This window comes from Apteryx rowi, unplaced genomic scaffold (assembly GCF_003343035.1).
Source record: "Apteryx rowi isolate R43461 unplaced genomic scaffold, aptRow1 scaffold_65, whole genome shotgun sequence".
Classification (NCBI taxonomy): Eukaryota; Metazoa; Chordata; class Aves; order Apterygiformes; family Apterygidae; genus Apteryx; species Apteryx rowi.
Window position 1 is genome coordinate 3,326,053 of NW_020450927.1, and position 14,191 is coordinate 3,340,243.

The 14,191-nt window shown below is 46.9% G+C and overlaps 1 protein-coding gene across 1 annotated transcript in view; it reads right to left on the reverse strand.

Moving 5' to 3' along the window:
* Window positions 1–12,358, reverse strand: part of SCYL3 (SCY1 like pseudokinase 3) — a 19,019-nt gene extending 6,661 nt beyond the window's left edge. The window contains exons 1-8 of the mRNA XM_026084781.1: window positions 8,890–12,358; window positions 8,160–8,345; window positions 7,424–7,537; window positions 6,357–6,413; window positions 5,526–5,628; window positions 4,189–4,300; window positions 3,515–3,592; window positions 614–753 (exon numbers count right to left, since the gene is read on the reverse strand). Of these exons, the coding sequence (XP_025940566.1) occupies window positions 614–753; window positions 3,515–3,592; window positions 4,189–4,300; window positions 5,526–5,628; window positions 6,357–6,413; window positions 7,424–7,537; window positions 8,160–8,345; window positions 8,890–9,054 (955 nt within the window). The 5' untranslated portion in view covers window positions 9,055–12,358. The remainder of the gene's footprint in view (window positions 1–613; window positions 754–3,514; window positions 3,593–4,188; window positions 4,301–5,525; window positions 5,629–6,356; window positions 6,414–7,423; window positions 7,538–8,159; window positions 8,346–8,889) is intronic.
* Window positions 12,359–14,191: the final 1,833 nt, after the last annotated feature.

Genomic DNA, 14,191 nt, shown 5'->3' on the forward strand with positions numbered 1-14,191 from the left:
GAAGAAGGGGAGCAAAAGGAAGAAGGGGAGCAAAAGGAAGAAGGGAGGAGAGGCAAGGCAGGAATGCTTTGCTCAGCAGCAATGGCTCTGAACACTTAAGGTCAAACAATCACAAGCCAGATACTGCTTGGCTGAAACACCAGTAGTTATTTTGGAACTGTAAGGGAGGGGAGGCAAGCCGCAGGGACAGAAGATAGTTGGGGATCCAGTGAGACATGCCACACACCCCTTACAGAGGAAAGAAGAGGCTGAACACCCTTACAGGAGAAAGAGGTTGTCACACACCAGTTCAGTGGCAGAAGAAAAAAGGGCAAGGAGGGTTAGAGGAAAAGGGAGAAGATGGATATGCAATGTACCATGGAGAAAGCCTGTGGTGAGTTGATGGGGGCACACTTCCAAAACAAGAGAACCGGCAGTTTCTAATTCTCTTCCCAGCATCAGAGCAGTGAAAAGCCTACTGCAAAGGGGGAAGCTGATATTTCCCAATATGTGGAATAACCAGTTCTGTGTATTACAGTATTTGTTCTGCTTAAACACCACTAATCTCTTCATTCTCTGAATTCACTCCAAACTCGTCAGTGAAAATTTTGAAGATAAAGTATTTAAAGTTCACCTTTCTTTGGACCCAGCAGATGAGGAAGAAAACTCTTCACAGCTACAGGTTCAGCAAATACAAGCTGATTGAGTAAGAGAGGCACCAGCCGTGATGCTATCAGCTCCTCTGACAAGCAGGCCACTCTGTCCAGCAGGAATCTGTGTTCCAGGAGAGAGCAATTAGTACCAAGACAGCCTTTCATGCATTTACAACCGTTTCCCTTAAATACCCCTTTCCCCTCTTTTTGAGTCTGCCTTGTCTGCTAGAGATGAAGTCCCATGACAATCTCTCACTCTGCACGTATACTGCCCTAGAAGGACAAAGCTCTGCTCCTAACTGAGGCTTCTAAGCAACCGTAAGACAAATCATGAGGCAATAAAGAAACACTGAGAGATGCACCCTGTAAAATCCTACACCCGAACCACTGGCTGTCGAGTGCATGCGGAAGTGCCGCCGCGCCTACAGCCAGCACTTGAATGCTTCTCCCTCACATCCCGACCGGCTCAGAGCCGGCAGCTCACGTGAAGCGCTAAAGCATTAAAACTGCAAAAGAGAGTTGCAGTCCCACCCCGGACCTTGGTGCGTTGCAAGAATCATTCTCCTCCCGCTCGAGAAAAGGGTATTTTACCCACTACACTCTGCAAATGGGCTGCTTCCCTTGCAAAAAGGAAATCCACTTGAAATCACTTCCGTCTAATGCAAAAAGTGTTTGAGGTGGCTGTCAAAGCATGGGTTGGGTTTAAATTGCAAGAGTTTGATTTTAACGGCTCTTTCTTGTAGAATTTTCATTTTTAAAATACCAGTAACAGATACTGCTTTTCTCTAGGTTTGGAGGAGACTAATAGTGCACATGCTGTGAGAAAGCATGCTGGGAAAGGGGACAACTCTATCGTATCTTTAAGTGAAGTGTTTTTTCCCCTCCCTCAGTAAACACTGCTGTTACAGAGATGCTGAGAACCATTCTGAATGTTCCTGCAAGAATTTCCTTTCTTCTCTTCTTTGGTCCAACTAAGTCTCAAACTAATGAAATCAAACTAGCGTTATAATTGATGGTGACCACAGAAGTATAAAGCAAGCAGGAAAATAGCTCTGTAAGAACTCCCAGGCCTCCTTTATATACACAAAGAAAGAAAAATTCAGCTTCTCCCTTTTTCTAGCCCAGATATGCCATGACTACACTGAAGCTTCTCTTAGAGAAAAGTTCTTGGGGACCATGGCAATAGGATTTCCCACAGATGCTGACTACTAGCACTAGCACAGCTCAGACATCCATTACAGACAACAATTTTACCCACACAAAGCCAGGACCACAAGTTTAATTCATCCAACATCTCCTATAGAAAACTGTATCCTTAGCAGTTTACAAGATCTGCCTAAACAATGGAAGTTTTCAGCCTCAAGCGGTGTCTGGTGCTAGATTTCACTTTGCAAAGTCTCATCTAAAATGATGAAGCTACTCTTAAGAGCTAGGGTAGCGAAAGATTCTTTTTTTTTTCCCAATCACATTGAAAGAAGTTCTCTGATCTTTTCAAGTATACACTGGACAAGCAGGTGGCGTTTGTGTAAAGAACATCCCTGCAACAACAAGAGGTACAACATGCTTAGCCTGGATCAGGACAGAAGCCATAGGGAAAATCTTACGGCTCCCACATGCTCAGCAGACTAGAGCCACCTCCCAGAGACTGCTGTAGCTGGTAGGACTCCTCACAGCTCTGTGCTACCATATCGCCATGGTCCAGCCACGCTGAACGTCCAGGCCTTCTCGGCAGCAGGGCTGATGTGGGAAACCTCAGCACTGCAGTAGTTCCTCCATGGCTGCCTCAGAGAACTAATTCCCCCCCCCCCTTGCTCCAGGACCGGCCTGCAAGGGGCAGGAGGCACTTGGCACAAACACAGAGCCACAAAGAGCCAGACACGAAGGTGGGGAAGGAAGAGCAGTCATCTGGGACCCAAGGGCCACGGTGAGGCTGGGCAGAGCTGAAGAGCAGCAGTGGCAAGTGGAAGAGCAAGCAAGACCTGCCGGGCAAGGAGACTGGAAAGTGGCAGGGCCTTGGAACAGCTCCACTGAGTAGCCAGAGGACGGGCTGGAGGTCAGTAACTGCTCACCAGAGCTGAGGGAACAGAGCTCAACTTAGTCCATCAGCGTTGCAGCAGACAAGCTCGCTATACCACTCTCAACCACAGCGTTAGCACAACACTAGAGCATACGAAGGGGCTTTTTCAAATGATTCCTGCTTAGCCACAGTGCAATGAGAGATGAGACAGTGCTGCTAAGAAGAATGGTGGAAAACTGGAATAATTAAACTTCTCCTGCTAATAACATCAACATTATTCCCCACAGAGTGCATCGTCTCATTTAGAACACGATGGAAAGAGGTTACAGACAACAGAAAAATTGTTTTCTTCTTACATCCCAGTTACCCTTGGGAAAGTTTCTGTTCTCAGCCCTGCATGAGTTCAACCAAACTGCTAGAAAGCAGACAGGATTCAGAAAAGCACACTTCAAGTGAACTGCATTTTACTGCAGTCCAGTTTCTGCCTGATTCTCCAGCAACAGCAACTGGTCTGTAGCAGGTAAATATTGCTGTTCATACAGCTGTCCACAGCATCATTCCAGAGGCTGTTATCAGAATAATGTAGAGAGGCCAGCAGGCACTGCTCCTCGCAAACACCAAACCATTTCCAATAAGAAATTAGAAAAGGGGGGGAAGGAAGAGTTTCCTCTGATGCAAGCACTAGTTTGGCTTGGAGTACCCAAACTACTACATTACAGAGCAAACAATGGTCTGCCAGTGAACAAAATCAGGCACCTGAGGAAGAACCTTTCAGGCCACTAGCTTTCCAAGTTGCCCCCAAGACCCTATTTGGCAGAAGTGTTTCTGAAATAAAAAGCTTCCAGCTTACAATTCTTTGACTTACTTGAAAAATTCAGTTTTTTCCTCCTCAGACTTTACTGTTAAGGTCTTCAGAAAGTTCACAACTTCCAGAAAGTCATTCCTAAGGATAAAAATGTAGGCAGTCAAGCATGATCATTTATGATGCTTAAACCATCCACAAATAAGAACTCACAAATCCCCATTATTTAGCAGACAGAAACAGAAAGGGAAATGCAAGTCAAATGCTGGTGGACTAAGAACACCGGTGTGAGTCTGACCTGTTACCCACCAGCTGTGTTCGCAGTGCCAAAGTACAGCTGACACTTCTGAAGTCAGTGATTCACAAGGAGATGAGGAAAAGGCTGCACTAGCTGTCTCTGACCACCATCCAGGGGCAATAAGCAGAAGCAAGTGCCCACCCTCCTCTAATACCACCATCAGGAGAAACATTTAAGTGACAGCAGACACAGCTCTATGCAGGTTATCTCAGAGTTTGCTTTACTCTAAGTGCTACCTCTAATGATTTTGTTTCCTAGGGCATTCCCCATCTCCTCCCATGAGCTTGAGGAGATCTAAGCAGCTGCATGTGACAGAAGGACACACTTTTGTCACCACTGCTAGCTCAATACCTCATTTGAAATGTTGATTATACGCTGGCAATGCAGAAATAAGAAATATCAAGACATACCAAGGCAGGCAGGATATTCCTTTTCTTACCTGAAGAACTCATGAGACAATAAGCTTGACAGTGGTGGACGACACTTTGGATCTGGGTTCAGCAGTGTACAGTGCAACGTTTGCTGAAAGCTGGAGAGAATATCTGCTGAAACTGAAAGCCAGAGCACTCACAGTTAGATTTCCTTCTCAGCACTGAACATACTATGGTCAGGGATTCTCCACTCCTCCTGAAGACTTCCTTTTAGAAGCTCTATTTGATAGCAAACTATTCAGTTGCTCACATCTCTACCGTCCCACCCCAAAGGAAGGGGGAACATCATTCCCATTTTTCTCAGCTGCTGAGCTACTGGGGCACCAAAGAGTTTTAACAGTGAACAGGCAAATGCAGACTATAAAGGTCAGTGTTCTAATGAAGACAAACTTGTCTCGACCAGAGTGTTACTATCCAGCAAGTAGCTTCCTTCTCCATCTCTGCTAGAAGGCAGCAGCCCAACTCGGCTGCAGTACAGAACATCTACGTGCTGTGCATCTGTGTCCCTAACTTTTGATGAAGCGGCTGATGGGGACAGGACCAAGCTGTGGATGGATTTGGGAGGGCTCGTGTTGTGCGGGCTGGTGACCTCCAGCCAGGCCTAGGAGAGCACATGTGACCATGCTCAGAAGCAGGAAGAGGGGAAACTTAAGTCTGTATTTTAAGCTGAGTTACTCAGTTCTCTTCTCCTGTTGCAAGATAAAACTCATTCCTGCCTCCACATCCAGGAAGCTGCTGCTACGCTCAGTTTAGGAGAAGGAGGGAAGAAGTTATCTCAAGGGCTGCTTGCACACGCATCACTCCTCACCAACCATCTCAAGCCCTTTCAGAGAAAGGGGGTCCAAGTTATTAAGTTTTGTGGATGAAGAAAAAAAAAACCCCAAAGACAAAAATTATGCAGTTTACCATAGGTAAGCAGAAGGAGACAAGAATCTGGAACAGACACAAACTCTGCCTACTGCCAACCCGACACCCCAGCTCCTAGACAACCCTGACCCACATCACCACAGCCAGCTCCTATTCAAACAGCACATTGCCCACCAGGGACTGCGACTCCTAGAACAGGAGCCAGACTGGTCTCTGTAAGGAGGAAACCAACATTCTTCCCCAAAGACACTTCTGTCTAAGAAGGTGAAGCATGAAACAGGAGGAACTTGTACAGAATATTTCTTATTTTGGAAATTCCTGGCAAACATGAAGAACAATAGAGCCCACTATCCCTGTAACACATCTGTCACAATACACAGCTGCAACAAAAGGCAAATACCTCCGTTTATGCATGCAAGGAATAAGCTATGCAGGATTGCTGGCAAAAAAATAAACACATTTCATTTTCATTCCTCACCCTGATCATTTAGGACAGTCAGGAGATTTTCAACCATCATTCCAAACGCGTAAGCATCCCGTGCATACCCATAGCTGTTGGGTAGAATTTTGAAATCTGCAGACTAAAGAAATAATCATCAGCAAAGCAGGAGTTTATAAAATGCTTGGTAGTTTCCATGAATGCCTGTCCACTCTCCCATACACACTCTTCAGTTCTTTTTATAGCTCCAAAGCTTACCAAGTACCCTACAAGTAGAATATTATGCTAAAAACCCCTCCACCAGGGAATTTATAGCCCAAAGGAACAACTACATCACGATGTAACAATTCCCCCTTGAATGCACATGGCAATTACAAGTCAACAACTTTCAGCATTTCTATGGAAACAGGTGTTAATCAGAGGGAGATCTCACTCCTTTAGAATACGTAGCTCACAGGATATCTAATAGATATAAGGTGACTAACAAGTAAAAATAAAAAATAAATAAAAAGAGACTGTTATACATGAGAGGGCTACATAATCAGGTTATCACCGTGATCTTGGCAACCTCAGCAACTACTCTTAGAAGCATTAAAGCTGCAGCACAAAATGTTTGAAATAATTACAAGAACTTGCTCTTCCATCACTACTTATTCAGAATTTCACTTCCCTGTGCCCAACACCATACCCAGACTAGGGACAGGGGAAGAAAAAAAAGAAAAGTAAACCTCAGATATTATCCAATGGCCACTTCTTCCCATTCAAGCATGAAGAGATAAAACGAGTCAAAATCCTTTTCTGAACACGGTGCATTTATTTGTTCCCAGCAACAAGCTCCTCCAGCAATCTGAAGGCAGCAATATTACTCACCATCTCTTCACAAGGGATGCACGACTGGTCTCGCACAGACTTCACTTGACAGAGGAACTGGAAAGAGGAGAGGGAGACATTAGCTGCCTCAATCCGTTTTTTAGGCCAAGCAGCAGGAGTGACCTCTCCGTACAGCACAGCAGCCTCCTCCCCGCGGCCAGGGCTGCGCACGGAGCCGCGGGTTGCCCCTGCCCTGCCAGCTCGCATCCAGGGTGGGCTGTGCTTCGCTCTGCCCAGAGGGGAAGCACAATCGCGTAAGCATCAGGTGTGGGGTGCCAAGCTGACATAAAGCAACTTCAGGGCATCACAGGCAACTCATCCCTTCAGGTCTTCAGTTCTACAGTCCCTGCATGACCCACCTGCACAGGAGAAGGATTTCACGACCTGTAGCAGTCAGACTGTACTGCTACACTCCCTGCATTGTTGTGCACCACCACACACACCAGTTGTGTGCCTGCCTGATCCCTTCTGAAAGGTGGTACTGGCCAGGGACACTAAGCACAGTTTGTGAAGGATTTGTGGATTTTCTGGGAGAAAGAGCAATATACATTTATTACAGACTGCCAGGCTGCAGCAATGACTATGCACAGCGTGCAGCAGAAATCAAACCAGGAATCTTTCTGCCAAGATCAGTAACAAGCAATGAAGATGCCAGCAGCAAAAGCTAGAGTCATTTAAATTATTTTTATTTTTGATTCATTTCAACCTGCATGTTCCTGCTTCCCAGTAAAGCAGTTTATTTTAAGTAAGTGCAGAGGAGCAAAGATGTCGCCCTCTCCTCAATCTTAACCTACCCTCCAGCCAGCTCTGCCTCCTTTAGAAAGCTAGCTGCTTTTCAGCTGATGGGGAATGAGTTTCTATGTTTATGCAGACGCTGTTGTTTATAGTAACAGTGTCCTTGCAGCAAAGATTCAGGTCAGAGCTGGAAGCAAGCCAACACATTTAATAGTAAACTGAGATACTGGAAGGATTTGGGGTTTGGCCCTTCACATCAACAGAAAGCCAGCTTCAGCAGACCAGGAGCCCTCTTCCAGGCATCAGAGGGGCATGATTTACTTGTCTCTTACCTCTGGAGTGGCTTCATTAAAGTTGCAGACTGTTTCCATTCCTCCCAGTTTCCAGTGCCCATCCTCACTCACAAAGACAGATGATAAACAGACATTGTTATGTGTTAAGTTTCCCTAAAACATAAAAAAAAAAAAAGAAGAAGAAAAGACTTGGGGACAGATGAAGACATAAAATCTTCAGTAGTGCTAACTAGGTGTTGTGAGGAACTAAGGAAAAGCTGCCAAAAAGAACACATTTCCACACGTCCTTCAGGATTTTGTAGGTGACTAGCAGGTATCCCACAGGACTGTGGTTTCAGAGCAAAGTTTCATTGTCACAGCCCTGAAACGTAACTGTCAGTGCAGAGAAGACCTCCAACTACGAACACAAAGCCTGAAAGCTACGGTCTGAGCTGGGATTTATCTTCGGTCCTGGACAAACACACAATGCCAAAACAGGGGAGCAGTGACACCGATATCTGACATGCGGCAACAGCTGTAAATAAATGCTGAGCCTGAGCAGTCCCATTTCCCTAAAGCATGAAGCACTGCAAGCAGCTCTCAATTCATGAACCTCGCTTCCTAAAATCACAGTATTTTCATTTACCATTCCTTCTAAAAAGCAGCCAATGGTTTTAGCAGTTTCAGCCTAAAAGAACTGTGGGGTATGGGTCTGTCTTTTTGTGTCACAACACCCTCCTGTCATGTTTCATCTGACTCCCAGGGAAACCTCATGACTGCTTCTGTTGGTACCTACCCTGTCGTGGAGGAAGATGAGAGCCAGCAACACATCGTAGATCCCTGCACAGATTTCTGCAGAAGAGAGCGTCTCCAGGACCATCTCCAAAGGTCTCACACGTTCTGTAACCAGGTGGATCCCATTTGCTTCCACAGTACAGGAGAGGAAGCGCAGAAGGCAAGGGTGGCGCAAGGTTTTCAGGTGCTTCCGAAGGGGGGGGAAAAAAAAAGAAAAAAAAATCAAAGGCTTCTGTCTTGACTTCAGAGTCTAACCGCATACCTTTAGCCACATTTTCTGCTTGAATTTAGACAGTCCATCCCTGCTCCTCACCAAGCACTTAGCACACTTGCTCATTCACTCACTGCAAAACCTTTTATAATACATCTAGGTACAAAGTCTTATACAGAAGAATAAACACAGTATTTTGGGCACAGCCCACCTAAGAAATTCTCTCTGTCTTAGGAAGATCTGCAAGAAGAGATCAATACTCCACAAATGAATGCAGGTGTTATTATCTGAACCCCCCTTCCCATCACTGTTAGCACGGAGCAGCGTGCTAGAAGCTTTGCAGCTGTCCCCTTTCTTCCCCACCACGCTGCAGCTACATTCAGCCATGGCCAAATTCAACAGTTTCTCCTTCCCTCACCCCCCAAGGGTTTGACATTCATTAACTGGCAGACTTCCACCACTGCTAGAAAGAAGAGGAAAAGCTCCGAAGAGTCTGTTCCAGGCGCGCTCTCTACAGTACCTTGGCAGCTTTATTAACTGTATCTTCATTCTCTCTCTTGTACACAAAGACCGAAGCAAGTTTGCCATCTTGCAGCACAGCTGGGTAAATCGTGTGTCCAGTTGGAAGCGTAAACGGTTGTTCTTCCAGTGCGTTGTTCTTTAAAGCGCTATTCTCCGAGCCCATCACTTGCAGAGTTAGGCCGTTGTAGAGGTTCCCTCTCAATGACAAACAGGCCTTTGGGTGAAGGAAGATTTTTCAAACAAAATTAACTCTAGCAGGCACTGTCCAGCTCACCTGTATTTTCTGCAAAGCACGGGGCAGCCATGAAGAACCTCATCTTAATAGTCCTCTTCTCCCTCAGTTTAAGAACAAAACCCGCATGGTTTATTTTGTAAAGGAAACTGAGTACCCACCAAAGAGTTCAGATCAACAGGTGAGAAGATCTCTAGCTATGGAACTAGGACCATGCTGGCATCTGTGCCAACACCGCCACCAGCCCCTGCCAGTTCTGCCAGACAGGTGAATGACAACACAGTGTCCACGACACATTCAGGCCTTGGCTTGGCTACCAAACAAGATTTTACCAAAGGCTTAATTCAGATTAAACACAGTCCACAGTTAGGAACTGACTGCCACTGCCTTACACATGAGGAGCTCTTGGCCTCCTTTAAAAAAGCCATTTCTCAATTTTCCAAGCCACAGAGCCTTTCACTGGGTGAAGCTATAGTCAGATGCAGTGGGGAAGTCCTATCATTTTCCTGGTGGGGCAGTACAGGCTAAAAGAAGGCGTCTGTACCCATTCCAGGGTACCTGAGGGAAGCGGTGAAGAGCAGTTTCACCTGAGCACTGTCCAGCTGCATCCCACAGACCCCCGCTGCAGTGAGGCAGCAGCTCCAGAAAGCACCATCCAACAGCACCATGCTCAACCTACAAGAGCTCTCCTGCCAAGCCTTACCCCCTCCAACAGCATGCTTTCTTCCCAATTACCTGCTCTCCATCTGACAAATACCGTATCTGCCTGCCAACCCTTCCTTCCTCCCACAGCCTCTATAAGGAAGTGGCAACACAGATTTTTGTGCTGCTTCCTTGCATATGAAACAGATAAAACAAACATGCTGATTGCAGAGGCTCTTTTAGAAAAGTGATGCAGCACACGCTCTGTAGTTAGTTGTGCTCAAATGGGCAAGACCCAGGACACTGGTCTGTATACAGACGTTAACAAATGATCATTTAATAACGAGAGAAGGAGAAAGCAAAACCTAACTTTTCCTGAAAAGCGAAAAAATCCTCCCCCCGCCCTGCTCCCTCCAACATAGCATTTTTTGCAACAGGAGAATTGCTTTATGATGGCTGTTTCCAGCTGTGACCTAAGGCTTCAGGAGGGCAAAAGCATCAGGAGTTGCTCAGCTCCCTGGTTGAGCTAATCCAGCAAAGCTTCTGCTCTGGCCCCTCACACTATTCTCTACTTTAAGCCCTCCTAGGAATTGAGGCTAGCAGTGCTGGGTGTACTTTGGAAGGCTTTTCCTTCCACGGCTTCAGTTACGATTTAGTTATCTAAATGATTGCAACCTCCCCTGCTAAAGTACATTAAAATTTAATAAAAACGTTAGATCGTAACATGTTTAAATATACCAATTGCATAACCCACTAGTCAATATGAGCTTTGGAAAGGAGCAAAATGCTACTTTTTTGACAGATAGGTGTTATTTCCTTCCACAGTGGCACGAGAGTGCTCTCTGTACTGGAGACTGATTCTATACAAATCTTGCTTTACACATCATTTAATCATTTTTGACTGTTAGCTAACTGTTTTGTAACAAATAGGTATGTACACGTGCTTCTTGCTGGTAGGTATGAACCATATGAACACACTAGGTATGGGAACCAGACAGCATTACAGCTCCTAGTTGTTTGATATTAATAGAACTTAACCTACCAGATTGTACCAAGCAAGAACACCATGGTCGCTACAGAGGCTGAAGCATTTTTTAAATTGAGCTTGCAGATACTGATCCAGCTAAAATCTAACACTGAATTATCTAGAGAACGTGCAATTTCAGATCCAAAGATACTTTATACCTGACACAGTATTTGTCTTCCACGTAGGTTCAGATTTTAGGCATCAAGGCATACCGGTTCTCTAGATCCTCCTGGGAACATCATTATTTCAATCAAAACCTATGAAATCCTAACGCCGCCACACACGGCCTTGCTTGTAAGCTAGAACTTGATGGTTCAGGACCGCTTGCTAGCCTATTAATCCGCTTTTAGAGATAATCAATTCAAATGTAGCCCAACTCAGAAGCAACACTTCAGCCATCAGTGACTTGCACAAAACAAAACTCAGGCCCTGAAGTCCAGTTCTGAGGGAAACATGAATTTAGTATCTATAACTGCATTCAGCCACTGGCTCTTCTTGTCTTCCGCAGCACAACAGTTGAAGAACAGGCCACCCACCATGCTACTTCACCTCGCCCTAGCATCAGGGATATATGTTTACCCTTTCAGTGTAGATTCCCTACAAAATTCAAGGTATCGGACCTTAAAATGTGACCTTTAAGGAATTAAAAAAAAAAAAAAATTGTATCAGCAGTTTTAGAAGCCTTAAGTGCTGCTTCAAAGCACTGCACAGAGGGGCTTTTGGGTGGAAAGGGAAACACAATTTAATACCTGCACACGCATTTCTAAAAGGCCAGGAGATTGCGGGGAAGGGCTCTCGGCTCAAAGGCAGAGGCTTCCTCCCAAAACAGTCACTCAACACTTTGCTCTGGCTAATCCGAGGTCTAACCTTTCGCACCCGTGTACAATACCTGCTGCTCCCCCCGCGCACAGCTGAGTGCTCTTATCAGTATTTTCAAGTCATTTCAGCTTTGCCTTTTTTTGCTGTCTCTACTTTAATTATTTGTCAGATTTTGCGTAGGATAGCTGAAAATACCCGAGCTGACTCTGTGCCTCAGACTGCTCCAGATACGTAAGGACATATTCACTGGCTATAGATTTGGCTTCAGGGACTTGCACAGTTCAAAATTACAGTAATGGCAGAATCATTTGAATAACTGTGATCTACCCAAGTGCCACTGCTTGACAACCAGCTCAAAACCAGCATCCCCTGCTCCATTAACTGCCCCTAACGAGGAGCCCAGCAACTCTCAATATCAAACACCAAGCACCTTCAAGAAAGCAGTTTCAAATAAGCAAGCAGTGACGGCAACCCGTGGAGCCCCTAGCCACACTCTTCAAGCACACGTCAGCTTCCCGAAACTGAGCAAAACCATCACCTCTCCTGGTTTCTCTTCCTTTTCACAGCATTCCCTAACATGCCAGTTTTTGAGACTGCAACAGACAAGCGATACCATTTGCAAAGGTGTATACCTATGGAAGAATTCTTCAAATGCTAGAACAACCTCTCGATCACACAACTACACAGTTTAAAGACCACATGCACTTTGTACGTTGAGATTGTAAGACACATTATAACCCTGTAACACCTTACGTTCAATAAATTGTAAATATGAGCATCAGCTGTAACAAGGAGTGCACCTTGAGATGTGCAGGAGCCCAGCGGGGAAAAACAACAGGGCCGGGCAGTTAGGAATTTGGGTGTGTTACCATAAACAGTACTAACCTTACAATTTCAGTTTAGCTTCACTGTGGAGGGATAACACTTCCCATATTAGGTATCTGCCTGAAACATGTACTGAGCCCTGTAACTCCAGAGCTAAGAGTGACGCAGAACTGCTGCCCTTCCAAATTAATACAGGGTTGATAAGAAACCACCCCTTCTCCATCTGGGGACGTTATTCCCATTAGAGCAGGGTACGCGTGGGTGAAGGGGGAAGGAGACGTGAAGCCAGCAAAGCCGCGGCAATAGCAAGTGACCGCAGACGCACGCTCTGCTAAATCTTCCCTTCCCCCTAAATCCACAACAGGTTTAGTCAGTTTGATAATTTATGGGTTTCTTAGCAACAAGAAAATCTCAGGCTGGAAACCCAGCCTGGGCCTGAGGACTCAGAGGGCAGCTCTATAGCAAAGCAGTAACTGGAGCCCCAAATGGTCCCACAGCCGCCTCCTAACACGCTGCCACCTGCGCGTGCTGGCAGAGACACGGTCCTTCCCCGCTCCCAGCCTGCGCCCCTACTCCCTCACTCCTAGGTACTTTCCCCCTTCCCTTCTCATCAGGTTGCTCCAAACCCCTTCAGCTGAGCTCCTGCTCAGTTCCCAGCGGATTTGCACCCACTTTCAGGCAGCCGAGCCGAGCCGAGCTGCTCCTGGGCCCYGTCGCCCTGGGAGGGATCTAACACACGAGCAAAACCCCAGCAACAAACGAGGGCTCCAGCTGCACCTTTGCCAAGGCGCTGCACAGCCCTCTGCTCGCCCCGCGCAGCAGCCTCCCGCCCTGGCCCCGTGCCCTTCCCGGTCGGCAGAGCCTTCTGGAAGCAAGTGTTGCAGGTTATCTCTGCTTTGATCCCAAAGGCAGAGGTTTCTTAACATGGCAATTGCAAAAGCTCATCGCACACCTTGCACAAGCAAACGCCAGCCCACAGGCTGTGCCACAGACACACACATGTGATCAGCAGCTGACAGCCTCTTTGGGAAAGGAAGCGCGATTTTATTGCACTTGTCAAAGGATAGTTCAACTCTGGATGCTGAAGAAGGGGAGTGAATGCACATTTTAATGTGGACGGTACCCTGAAAAACAGCAGCATAACACTAACTTCCAGCAGCAGTGTCGCTACCTACAGTGCGACCAAAACAACTCCAGTCACCAACACAGTTATCGCTTTTTCCCTGAAAGAGTGAGGGTGTACCTCTATCAAATATTCTATTTGCAAGTTATAAACACCCAAACGGAGGGCAGCGTCATTATTCTCCTCCCCGGGTTTCTCAGGATCTGCCCTGAGCGTGGCCTGGCAGTGCCAGGCACCTCAYGGACAGGAGGAGGAGGAGGAGGAGGAGGCAGCAGCAACCCCAGCAACAGTCTGACAGCCCAAACAGCTCAGCCAGACAAGGGGGCAGGGGGAGCCTGCCCGCACCGAGGCCAAGCGGCCCCAAGCCCCCACAGGGTGCCCCGAAGGACATGCGGGCCCAGCTGGGCTGCTGGGGGTGCTGGGGCCATGGGGCCCCGGTGCCTTGGGGTGGAGGGAGCTGGGGCTGGGCCCCCAGCTGCCTCCAGCCACCCTAGGGCTTTCCTAGAGGGGGCACACGCAGCGGGGCTGCCCCCGAGAGCCTCAGTGCCCCCACGGCCCTGATCACCCCCCCACTGAGCCCCCATCACCCCCCCATTAACTGCCTCCCCCTTTACCCCCCACTAAACCCCATC